The sequence below is a fragment of the Chiloscyllium punctatum genome, chromosome 29 (assembly GCF_047496795.1).
Source record: "Chiloscyllium punctatum isolate Juve2018m chromosome 29, sChiPun1.3, whole genome shotgun sequence".
Lineage (NCBI taxonomy): Eukaryota > Metazoa > Chordata > Chondrichthyes > Orectolobiformes > Hemiscylliidae > Chiloscyllium > Chiloscyllium punctatum.
In genome coordinates, this window is record NC_092767.1 from 62,056,083 (window position 1) to 62,068,873 (window position 12,791).

At 38.7% G+C, this 12,791-nt stretch overlaps 1 protein-coding gene across 2 annotated transcripts in view; it reads right to left on the minus strand.

The window, feature by feature from the left end:
• The window catches only part of LOC140454463 (regulator of microtubule dynamics protein 3-like), a 90,951-nt gene that overhangs the window by 57,031 nt on the left and 21,129 nt on the right, over positions 1–12,791 (minus strand). For both annotated transcript variants that reach the window (XM_072549221.1, XM_072549220.1), the window contains exon 3: positions 11,364–11,613. In XM_072549221.1, coding sequence (XP_072405322.1) covers positions 11,364–11,613 — 250 coding nt within the window. The remainder of the gene's footprint in view (positions 1–11,363; positions 11,614–12,791) is intronic.

Here is a 12,791-nt window from a genome sequence, read left to right on the forward strand (position 1 = left end):
ACACACAAACCACCCTGTGTAAAAAAAATTGCCTCTCATCTTTTTTAAATCTCTCTCCTCTCACCCTAAAAATGTGCCACACAGTCGTGAAATCCACCATCCTAGGGAAAAGGCAACTACTATTAACTCCATCTGTATCTCTCCTGATTTTGTCACTTAACTGTCCTCTGGGCAAATAGGGATGGGCAATAAATGCTGACCCTGTCAGCAACACCCTCACCTAATGAATGAATCACAAAAAATATTCTATCAGGTCACCTCTCAACCTCCTACTCTCCAGTGAAAATAAGTCCCAGCCTTTCTTTATAAATCAATCCTTCCACACCAGGCAACATCCTGGCAAATCTCTTCTGAACCCTCTCCAGTTTAATAATATCCTTTCTATAACTTGGCAACCAGAACTAGAAACAGTATTCCAGAAGAGGCCTCATCAATATCCTGTACAATCTCAACATGATTTCCCAAATCCTATACTCAAAAGACTGAGCAATGAAGGCAAAAGTGCCAAATGCCTGGAGGCCGGGGTGCTGCTGAACGTTAATTACATGTGTCTTTACAAAACAGAAGGATGCTGTCCAGGCCACAGCGACAAAGGAGGTAATTCTGTAACTAGGAGGGTTCAAAATAAATAAGAAAGAACAATTGCATAGTTTGTTGGCATCTAAGTTGACAAGGTTCTAGGACCAGATGAGATACGTGGGAAGATTTAGAAAAAAAGAGAGAGTAGATATTGCACACACACTGCCCATAATTCTTCACTCTTCCCTGGACGTGGGGCAGGTGCCAGAAGACAGGAGAATTGCAAACATTACGGTCTCACTCAAGAAAGATAATTCCAGAAATCACAGACCAGTAAATTTAACTTTTGTGATGGGTAAACAGCTGGACAAAATTATTCAGAACAGAATTAGTAATAACCTGGAAAAAGGTGAGTTCATAAGGAACAGTCAGCACAGATTGCAAAATGGGAAATTACATTGTACTAACTTCCTGGAGTTTTTTGACATGGTAATAAAAGTGTTGATAAGAGTAACAAAGCAACATAGAAAATAATAACAGAATGGGCCATTTGAGCCTCATCCACCATTCAATATTGTCATGGCTGAACATCCAACTCCATACCTTGTTCCCACTTTCACCCCATACCCTTTGATCCCTCTCACTCCAACTATGCCTAAAACTAAGCTGAAAGATAGGTAGGATTGGAAGCTCAATAATCCTGGTCATAGGGTATTCAGACAACATCAAGAGGAGCATAGAACAGAAAGGGTCTTGTCGCAACATTGATCAAGGAATCAATTATAGCAGCGAGGAGGGATAATATCTTGGAAGATCTTCCAATAAAGGCACATCATTAGAAGAAGAAAAGCACAAAAGGGGAAACAAATTGTTGGGGATGTACAACAGGCCCCAAACAATCAGGAAGAGGTAGAGGATCAGATGTGTTATCTCATTTCAGAATAGCGTCATAATAGTAGCACTATAGTATTAATCAAAGCACGAATAGAGATATTAACTATTCAAATATTAACTGGGATTGTTTTGGTATGCAAAGTAGGGAGGGAGCAATGTTCTTACACTGCATCCAGGAGAACCTTATTAACCAGTAATGGAGGGGACAGTTCTGGACCTAATACTTGGATATGGCCCCAAGTAGTTGAAGATTATGAAATTAGAGAAAGGCCAATTTTATTAAGTTATGATACAAGTTCCTAAGGAGGACTAGGAGCACCTACAAGAATGTCAGAGCAGTGGGAGGTATTCAAGGACTAAAAGGACAATGCAGGTATAGACATCAGGGTGGAGGACTGTGAAATGTTAGAAGAAATTATACAGACAAGAGGTATTAGAGATTTAGCAAAATTGGATAAATCCAGAAGCCTGGATGAGATGCATCCCAATTTGTTGGAGAAGGAGATATCAAGGGGCCCAAAAGTAATTTTCAAATCATTTCTAGCCATAGTTGAGGTGCCAAAGAACTGAGGGGCTGGTAACATTGTCCTTTTATTTAAAAAAAGAAAGGGACAGACCAGACAGCCTGACCTCAGTGGTGGGGATGTTATTAGAAAGAAATGAGGGACAGATTACATCTGCACTTGGAAAGGCATAGATTGATCAGGCATAGTCAGCATGGATTTGTCAAAAGAAGGTTGTGTTTGACAAATATGATTAAATTTTTTGAAGTGGTACCCAGGAGTGTTGCTGAAGCATTTGGCGTGATCTACATGGAATTCAGTAAGATATTGGCTAGGTCCCTCATGGCAGACTGGTCAAGAAATTAAGAGCCTATGGGATCCAAGGCAAAGTGGCACACAGAATCCAAAATTGGCTGAAAGGCCGAGGGTGATGGTAGAGGGATATTTTGTGACTGGAATCTGTTTGTGGGGTTCTGTAGAGTTCGGTGATGGGTCCCTTGCTGTTTGTTGGGTACATTAATGATCTGGATTTAAATGTACAGGATATAATCAAGAAGTTTGCAGATGATCCAAAAGTTGAGCGGGTGGCAAACAGCGTGGTGCTGAAAAAACACAACAGGTCCGGCAACATCCGAGGAGCAGGAGAGTCGGCGTTTTGTTTCCAGCACCACACGTTTTGACTCTGATCTCCAGCATCTGTAATCCTCACTTTCTCCTAGCAAACAATGTTGAGAATAGCCACAGATTACAGGAAAATACTACCAAACTGGTCGGTTCAACAGAGCTGAGAGTGGCAAATGGAACTCAATCGAGAAAACATCAATTCTTGACATTCAATGGCATTGCCATCACTATCAATCCTGGGGATTACCATTGACCAAAAACTGATCTATTCTAGCCATATAAAGACTGTGGTTAAAACAGCAGGTTAAATGCTAGAATCCTGCAGCAAATAACTTACCTCCTGACTCCACAAAGTCTGTCCATTTACAAGGTACAAGTCAGAGTATGACAGAATACTCCCCAGTTGCCTAAATGAGTGTGACTCCCACAACACTCGAGAAGCTTGACACAATTCAGGACAAAGAAGCTGTTTGATTTAGACAATATCCACAAACATTCATTCCCTCCATCCACCACTGATGCTCAGCAGCAGCAGTATGTACCATCTCTAAGATGCACTGAGATATTCTTCTTTGATAGCGCATACCAAACCCACGACCACTACCAGCAGATACAGGGGTACATCGCCAATTGAAAGCTCCTCTTCCAAGCTGCATGCCATCCTGATTTGGCAATATATCATTGTTCCTTCAGTATTAGATTAGATTACATATAGTGTGGAAACAGACCCTTCGGCCCAACAAGTCCACACCAAGAACTAGTAAATAGGACTAGTATAGCCAGATCTTGTTGACTGGGGCAAATATGATGGACTAAATGTCTCTTTATGTCCTGTGAACATCTAAGTGTGTATGATGGTAAATTCTCTCTCAATAAGTGTGCAGCAATTAAGTTGTCACTGTTGACCTTTCATGTGAAAGACACCTCTATATCAGGTACTGTACACTCTAAAACACAATACAAGTGGAATGTGAACCCTTCAGTCTCTGTCGGGTATGAGTTATCCGGCATCCTACTTGACTTGCTAAACATGCCTAAATGCCGTGAAACAATTGCGATTGCTATAAATCTGAAACAAGAACAGAAAATGCTCGATGTGCACAGGATGGCAGACAGTATCTGAAAATAAAACAGGCTAGCATTTGGCATCATTGGATGAATGGGGCCCAACTAAATTATTACCCTATCCCCTTCTTTCAGATATGATGATCTGTTTTCATTTCTAGCATTTTCTTATTGTTAATTCTAATAACCTGAAGTTCAGCCCCATTGTATCATTTCGAAACAAAACGCTAGTGCTGTACCAAGACCCAATAATCATTTCACACTATTACTGAGATGCATTTGTTACATATAGTTTGATATTATGCAAGGTGATTATATAGTGGTAATGTCACTAGACAATTAATCTGGATCCCCAGGGTAATATTCTGAGGACACAAGTTTGAATCCCACCATGGCAGATATAAAATTTGAAACCAATGATGACAATCTTTAAAACAATTGACTTGAAATATGGAGAATCAGGGCGATATTTTAGCCTAATGAACCTCATGATTAAAAAATAGCTAGTAAAACATTGAGAATAATTTAGAAACAATAATGGTTGCTAGTCTAAAAATGTGTTTCCCAATCCAGAGACAATATCAACACCACTCAAGCAGTTTATTCATAGCATGACAATGTTTATATACAATTAATAAATTGAACAAATAACATGCAACATACTGGCTATTCTTTTATTCCTACAATACAAAAACAGTTCTTACTTCTCTTGACAATTTTTAAAAAGATTTTATCCATGTTAATGCAATCTAGCTGAAAAAAGCTGTCAATCTTCTTAGTTTGTGTTACCACCTTTATGATTTTTAGACATATCTTGAGGTCTTTGCTGTTCCTGCCACATCTCCCCCACCCCCACCCACATCCCTGAACAGTTAAAGTGAGAATATAGAATTCGTGACCACAGAAAACATTTAAGGATTCTGAAAATGACGAAGACATGGTTGAAGTATTTGTAACTTAACTTCAGCCAAAAGCATTAAGTGGATAATTCAATACAACCTCCTGAGTTCCCTGGTATCACTATTACCAGTCTTAAGCCAATTGCATTCAATCCACGATATCAGGAACAGCTGAAGTCTCTGGATACAGCAAAGGCTAAGGCCTGACAATAGTACTGAGGACTTGCACTCTAAAATTGGTATTACAGATCGTTCTGCCATAACGCACATTTCATTAACGCGACTTCGCTGTAACGTGATTGACGAATTGGGGACACTGTTTCTGAAGTGTGAGCTTTTAATACAAGTGTTGGCTGGAAAGTGATTACATCACCAGCACTGTAAGCACTGTTTCTAAAGCATGCTTTTTCTATAACACGGGGTTGCACAAGAACGCAACCATCACTTTATAAAAGAACGACCTGTACACTTAGTCAAGCTGCTCAAGTTCAATTTAAACACTGGCTTCTACCCAACATGTGGCAAGTCGCCAGGCACATTCTATCCACAAAAAGCAAGACAACTCCAAACCAGCCAAGTACCATTCCATTAATCTAGTCTCAATAGTGCTATCAAGTAACACTTACACAATAATAACCTGTTCACCATTGTTCCGTTTGGCTTCTGATCTTAATACAGGTTTGGTCCAAACAGGGAAGAGAGAACTGAATTTGTGGTGAGGTGCAAATGACAATCCTTGACACAAAGGCAGCTTTGACTAACAGTATCATCAAGGAGCCCCAGCAAAACTAAGTCAATGGGAATCAAGATAAAATGCTTCACTTGCTGGAGTCATGCTTAGCACAAAAATGATGATGCTTGTGGTTGTTGTAAAGTAAATCATCTCAGCCTCAGGACAAATTGCTACTTCCCACAATGTTCTGTGATACATTAGATCAGGTCCTGGAGATCTATCCACATTTATATTCTCTAAGACCTCCCCAACCTTCTTTTCTGTAACTATTTTTAAAGCATCAAAGTTTATTTCTCTGCATTCTCTAGACTTAATTTCTTTCTCCACAGTAAAAACTGATGCAAAATATTCATTTAGTATCTCTGCCAAGTCCTGGGATTCAACACAAAGATTACCTCCTTGATCTTTAAAAGGCCTTATCCTCTCTCTCGTTACCCTCTTGCTCTTAATATATTTGTAGAATATCTTTGGATTATCCTTCACCTTATCTGTCAATGATATCTCATATCCCCTCTTTGCCGTCCTGATTTCTCTCTTAAGAATGCCCCTACACTTTTTATATTGATTAAGAGATTCAATTGAACCAAGTTGTCTATATCTAAAATACGATTCTTTTTTATTCTTGACTAGAACCTCTAGAATCTTCATTCATCCATTGTTCCTAAATCTTACCAGCCTTACCCTTCACTCTAATAGGAACAAAATGCTTCTGAACATCACGCTCTTGAACACCTCCCACATCCCTTTACCTGAGAACAGTCTACTCCCAACAACTTTTGAAAGTTCCTGTCTCATACCAATAAAACTTGCCCTACTCCAATTGAAAACTTTAACTTTTATGGAAAGCTTATTCTTTTTCATAACCATTTTGAAACTAATAGAATTTTGATCACTGCACCCAAAGTATTCCCCACTGCCTTGCTTTATTACCCAAAGAAGGTCGAGTTTTGCTCCTTCTCTCGTAAGAGCATCCACAGATTGATAAAGAAAATTTCCTTGAACACATTTGACAAATTCTTCACCATCCAAACCTTTAATACTATGGTAGTCACAGTCAATGTTTGGAAAATTAAAATCCCCCATTATTACAACCTTATTATGCTTACATATATTTGAGATCTCCCTACATATTTGTTCTCAACTTCTCTATTGGGGTCCTACAGTACAGTCCTAAAGTGATCTTTCCTTTCTTATTTCTCATTGCTACTCACATATTTTCATTGGAAGATTTTTCAGAAATATCTTCCATAGTTACAGCAGTAATGTAATCCTTAATCAAAACGCCATAGTTCACTACACCGCCCCCCATTTTCTTGTCTCCTTTTCTATCATCCTATAGCATTTAAAACCCAGACTACAGAGCTGCCAGTCTTGCCGATCTCTCAGTTAAGTTTCTTAATAGCTATGAAGTCCCAATATCATGATCTTAAGCAAGCTCTGAGTTCATCAGCCTTACCTGTAAGTCCCCTTGCATTGAAATAAACGCAATTCAGTTCTTCAGAGTCACTACACGCTTTGACTAGCTCGTCTTTCTTTTCTAATCTACATGATCTCCTCAAATTCAGAATCTTCCCCATCAATCCTTCCACTTATGCTACTACTTAGAATTCCTCCACTCATCTTCTCAATCAGTATAACATCTTGCTTAATAGAATGAGCAAATCTCCCTGCTAAAATATTGATCCCTTTCCAGCTGTGGTTCGACCCATCCTTTGAACCAAACTTTTTTCTATCCCATAAGACATTCCAATTGTCCAAAAACCTGAATTCCTGAACAATACACCAGCTGTTCAAGCATTGATTTATCTCCTTTAACCTTTTGTTCTTTCCCTCGTTTGAATTTAGCATTGGGAGTAAACCAGAAATGGCTATTTCTAAGATTTTATTTTTTAATCTTCTACCTAACCTCTTAAATTAGCTCTGTACTGATTTAATCTTTTCCCTAATAATGTCATTCCTACCAACATGTACAATAATTTCTGGCTTCTTAATCTCACATTTAACAATATGCTTGAAACATTTAGAGACCTCCTTAATCCTAGCACCAGGAAAGCAACAAATCATCCTAAATTTACACTCACTGCCACAGAATCTCCTGCCTATGCTCCTGACAGGACAGTCCCCATAACAGTAATTTTATTAAATCTTGTCAAACGCTGCTGAACATAAGAATCAGTCCAAGTGTTCAATAACTGATTGGCCCTTCCATTTTCCTCAGAGATACTATCCCCTTCAACAGTTTCAAAAACTGAATATTTATTTGATAGAGGAATAGCCACCAGAGACTTCTGAGCTACCTTTTTCCCTTTCTTGACAATTACCCATCTATCTGACTGAGCCTGCTATATAATAACGTTTCTAAATCTACTAGCCATCGCATCTGTATCTTATGGCCTTAATAACATTAAGCCTAAAAAAAGTTTCAATTACATCTCATATATAAAACAAACTATCTTTTATAACCTACCGAAAATGTTAAAATGGAAAAAAGTTAAAAATATATATATTGAACATATAAAACAAATAAAATCAACCACTTAACTGATTAAATGAATAAAAATTATTCCCCTTCAATAAGTGAAGGAAAAAAATAGATGTTCTCCAGAGCTAACCAGACTCTCCGGAACAAAATCACAACTGCTTATTTTAAAAAGAAACTGTTTGGCTTTTCAAAAAAAAAACTTTGCAATGTAAAAAACAAGAGACTACTAAAACATAACCTGACTTTTAAAATTTCTGAATTAAGAATAAAAAAGCTCTTAAATTGATGGTGGTGATACCAGTCATGAAATAAAGAAATGTGGTTGTACCCACTGAGCCAAGAAGCAGAGTATAGTGACTATGGGCCAGCAAGTGTCACGGTGGGATGGGTTGGAATGAATGAATGAATGATTTTATCATCACATATATTTTCACAGCAAGAAAAACTGTAAAATACAGTGAAAATTTCCACAATTGCCACAATCTGGCACCATTTTGAATAGTTTAAAAATAAGAAAAAAGAAGAAAGGTATAGTCCAAAGTCCATCAGTCTTGAGCTAGCTCATTATCAATGACACCCACGTCACCATCCCTTCTCCAATATCTCACTGCTGTCTACAACGGACCCAACCAACATCGAAGTCGCCACTCTTCAGGTGCCATCTTTCGGCTGATTCTCTTACACCACCACCTGCCACAACTTGTGTTGCACCCACCAGTGTCAGAGTCACATCTCTCACTGCTGGGCTCACCTGAATGTGGCCATGATGCACTTCGACCTCTGTTTTGCTGCCACCAGCATCAGAGGAAAGGCAATAGCCTCGTGGTATTATTATCTGACTATTAATCCAGAAACCCAGCTAATGTTCTGGGGTCCTGTGTTCAAATTCTGACATGGCAGATGGTGGAATTTAAATTCAATACAAATCTGGAATTAAGAGTCTAAGGATGACCGTGAAACCATTGTCAATCGTCAGGATAAAGCAATCTGGTTCACTAATGTCCTTTAGGGAAGGAAATCTGTCACCATTATCTGATCTGGTCTACATGTGACTCCAGACCCACAGCAATGTGGTTGACTCTTAATGCTCCCTTAGTGATGGGCAATAAATGCTGGCCTCGCCAGTGACACCCATATCCCATGAGAGAATAAAAAGAAAAGACCGAACCAAAGATGAAGTCGCTGATCCTCAGACACCATCTTTCGCCACTGGGCCTAACTTGACAATATCATCTCCGCCGATTCCAATGCCAGGTCCCATTGTCCATTCCAGGGAAATAAGGAGGGGCTCACTCACAGCCACCCTGAGGTCCACACTGAGCTCACTCAAGTTCACATTGGGATCCCTTACTACCGCTGACCCCATCCAAGCTCAGGTAAGTTAAGGAAAGGACAAGAAAAAAAAGTGATCAGAGTAGACAAGGCACGGCTCAGGAGTCCTACTCTGCCATCGTCTTGAAGGCCCACTTGATTCCCTGGGACTTCATCCAAAGTGTTTTAGGTGTTCGGTCATGTAACACTCACATCTCACACCCCATCACAAAACCCAAAAGTATCTCATAACCTGATGGCCCCAACCACACCTCATACTCTCCATGTCAATTCATGCCTCCCATCAGTTCCCTAAGGCCTTTCACACCTTCTCTGTCATCTCCATAGCTAATTTCCAGTGTCTACCATGCGAAGACCTTAAGAATCATGTGGAAATATTTTTACAACTTTGAATGATTAAATACAGTTGTCAGTTTTACACATTAATACTGAAAATCTCTCAGATTAAATCCATTCAAAGTCTTTAAATTTCAAGCAGTTAATCCCTTATAAATATAAATTTCAAACAAAACCTCACTTCAAAAACATCATTTAACAGCTTCTTTAAGTTGTCAAACTGGAAACACCCCACCAGAGAAATTGTATATTTTGGAACTCGGCCAGCTATTCATAACAACATAATGGTAGTTCTTGGGGTAGCATTAAAGAAAATCACTACTGAAGCTGCAAAACAAAATGACTTTTCTAAACTATATCTGTCAGTCAAAGCAGTCCAGCATAGAGTTTCATTTTAACTCTCACTGATAGCTATAGACTGTTTTCTTAGAGTGGGGTTCTCAGAAAACACTATCAACCTCTGGAAATAGGTCTTGCCTACATTTTTTAGAAATCTGTGGAGTTTCCTAACTCTGCAAAAATCCAGTCAATAGACTTTGGCCACTTTTCAAACTTTAGTCCATCACCAGTAACTTCATTTCTCTCCCTTGGCTAAACCTAATTGTTTGCATATTTAATATCATATTTGGTCCCAGCGTGATGTTCAGGCCACATATCCATACCATCAGAGCCATCTATTCCCATCCCTATAACATATTATTAAATTGAGCAAGTTCAGAGGTTCACTTAGATGATTCTCAATATGGAGGGTTTGCCTAATGAGCAACGGTGGAACACACTGGGACTCATTGAAATTTAGAAGAATGAGAAGTGATCTAACTGAAACATGTAAGATTCTTCAGAGGCTTGACAGGTTAAATACTGGAAGGATATTTCCGGGAGAATCTAGGAACAGAGGGCATAGTCTCAGAGTAAAGGGGCACCAATCTAAGACTGAGATGAAGAGGAATTTCTTCTATCAGGGTTGAGAGTCTTTGGAACTCCTTTCCACAGGCAATTGTAGTAGCAGAGTCCTTGTATATATTTAAAGCTGAGATAGATAGATTCTTCATGGGTAGAGGAATCAAGGGTTTCTGGGGAAAGGTCAAGAAATTAGATGTGAGGAATGTTGGATTAGACATGATTCTGTCAAATGGCAGAGCAGGCTCAAAGGGCTGAATGGTCTACTTCTGTTTCTATTTCTTCTGGTCTTATCTTGGTTCAGTCCACCTGCTGCTATTTCTTCATCCACACCCCTGTCACCTCTGTACTTGACTATTCCAATGCTGTTCAGCATTCCACATTTATCCATTTATAAATTTTAGGCTAATTTTAAAAATGCTTTTAAATAATGCAAGAGCAATAGGTAATTTGGCTAGGTCCATTTATTGTCCATCCCTAATTGCCCTTGAGAAGGTGGTCATGGTGAGATGCCTTCTTTAATTACTGGATGCCTATGGTTTGGAAGGGAGCTTGCCAGTAGTAGCACACTCAATTTCTATTAAGGGTTATTAAGTATAATTTCCATTAATATTTAATTATTTTAATCTTAGGATGTGGATATTGCCAGCCCATCCCTAATTTCTCGAGTGGACAATGGCAAGTTGCCTTGTTCAATACAACTAAATGGCTCACTTGGAAATTTGAGGGGGTCAAACTGGGTAAGAACAGCAGTTTTCCTTCCTTCAGGAACATTAGTTATGGGTTTTTAAAATAGACCAGCTGTTTCATAATTCATTCCAGATGCCAGGCTTGTATTCCCAAACAGCCACAATCAGATTTGAACTTGTGTCTTCAAAATATTAGCATAGGCTTCAGATTACTTATTTGGTAACTAAACAATATGTTTGAGTGTCACTGAATTACAATTGGGGCTAAAGTTATGAAGTCTAAAGAAATTGTTCCAGTACACCGTTTCTTCCCATTGCTCCACATCATTGCCAAAAAAAAAGCTGCTTCAGTTGTTAATTGTGTAACAAAATTTTACACTGTTTTACCTTATTTTTATTGTCTAAAAGGACTTTAAATCCTTGTTCTTGTTCCTCTTTGCTTCCACCATGTAGTCTGTCTACTTCTTCCAGAAGGGCATGCATCTCATTCTGATCTACTTCTGGCGATATCAAGTACTGCATAGCCCCAGACTCTGGTCCTGGTTCCAGAGCAGGGGAGAAATTAAGAATTTGCACCAAACTGCTGTCCTGTTCTTCATCTTTCTCCAGCTCTATATCAGTATGTGCTGCAGTATAACTGAAAATAAATGTACAATATCTTATAAATTTTAGTGTGTCACTGAAAGATCAGTTGATGAATGTAAGTTTTTTTTTCATATATGAGACAGCAATGGAGTTGGGAGAGACTTTAGAAAGTTGATCCACAGAGAGTCACTTAGAAGCTAAAATATAAACTATATTGTGATGGCTGACAGAAAGAAGGATTATAAACATTGATAGAAAAGTGTGATCACTAATCTGGACCAAGGAGTTAATATTTGCGGATGTATAGCATAATCTATGCAAAATGTTCAAACAATAATTAGATGGAATGCTTGAGAGTGATATTCAGACTTCAAACTTTACTGAGGTGATCGTACAATATTGAACCCCTGGGATGTCCCTACAACAAAAGCCGAGTTCAGAAAAACTTTTCTGAAGAGCAAGAATAATGTAGTGGGAACTTCCAGGGACTGATATTGGAACCACTCTTCTTTTGGTACAAATAGATTTTCCAGACTTGGGTGAAGAGAGCACAATGTGTGGATCACAAAAATTATAAGAGGGTGACAAAATTTGCAGATGCATAGTTGATGAAATGTAGTTCAGAGAATTGTGATGTAGTGCATTTTGGGAAGAACAGGACAGAGGGGTATGGTTGCCAGTGCTAATGTGGGCACACAAAGTGGGAAAACAATTTGATATAGGGGAAAAGTGCTTGGGTACTTGCTTTTATAAAATGGCAGATCTAATACAAAATGAAGGAAGTCATGGCATTCCTTTGCAAATCACTGGTTCGACACCAGCAGGAGTGTTGCATCACAGTTAGGAAAGGATGTCATGCCCACGGACAATGGACTACAATTATGTAGAGAAATGTGAGAGGATGAGATTATTCTGCTTAGAATAGAGAAAATTATGGGTAAATTTAACTGACATGTTTAATTATGTGCAAAGTTTTGAAGTAAGTGGGAGAAATATCTTCTTCCTATCAAATGAGTTGCTAGCCATTGATCACGGAATTAAATAGTTAGCAAGATGAAGGCAAAATGAAAAGCTTCGAATATTGCTAACAAAAAGACATTTTGTCAAAGCTGATTCATTTGCAGCAGAGTCCAGCTGCAAATGAATCAGCACTCTCCTGTTGGTGTATAAATATTAGTTTCCCCTTATATTAGTATTCTTAGGAATTGTCCTGATGAGTACAAGGCTTCT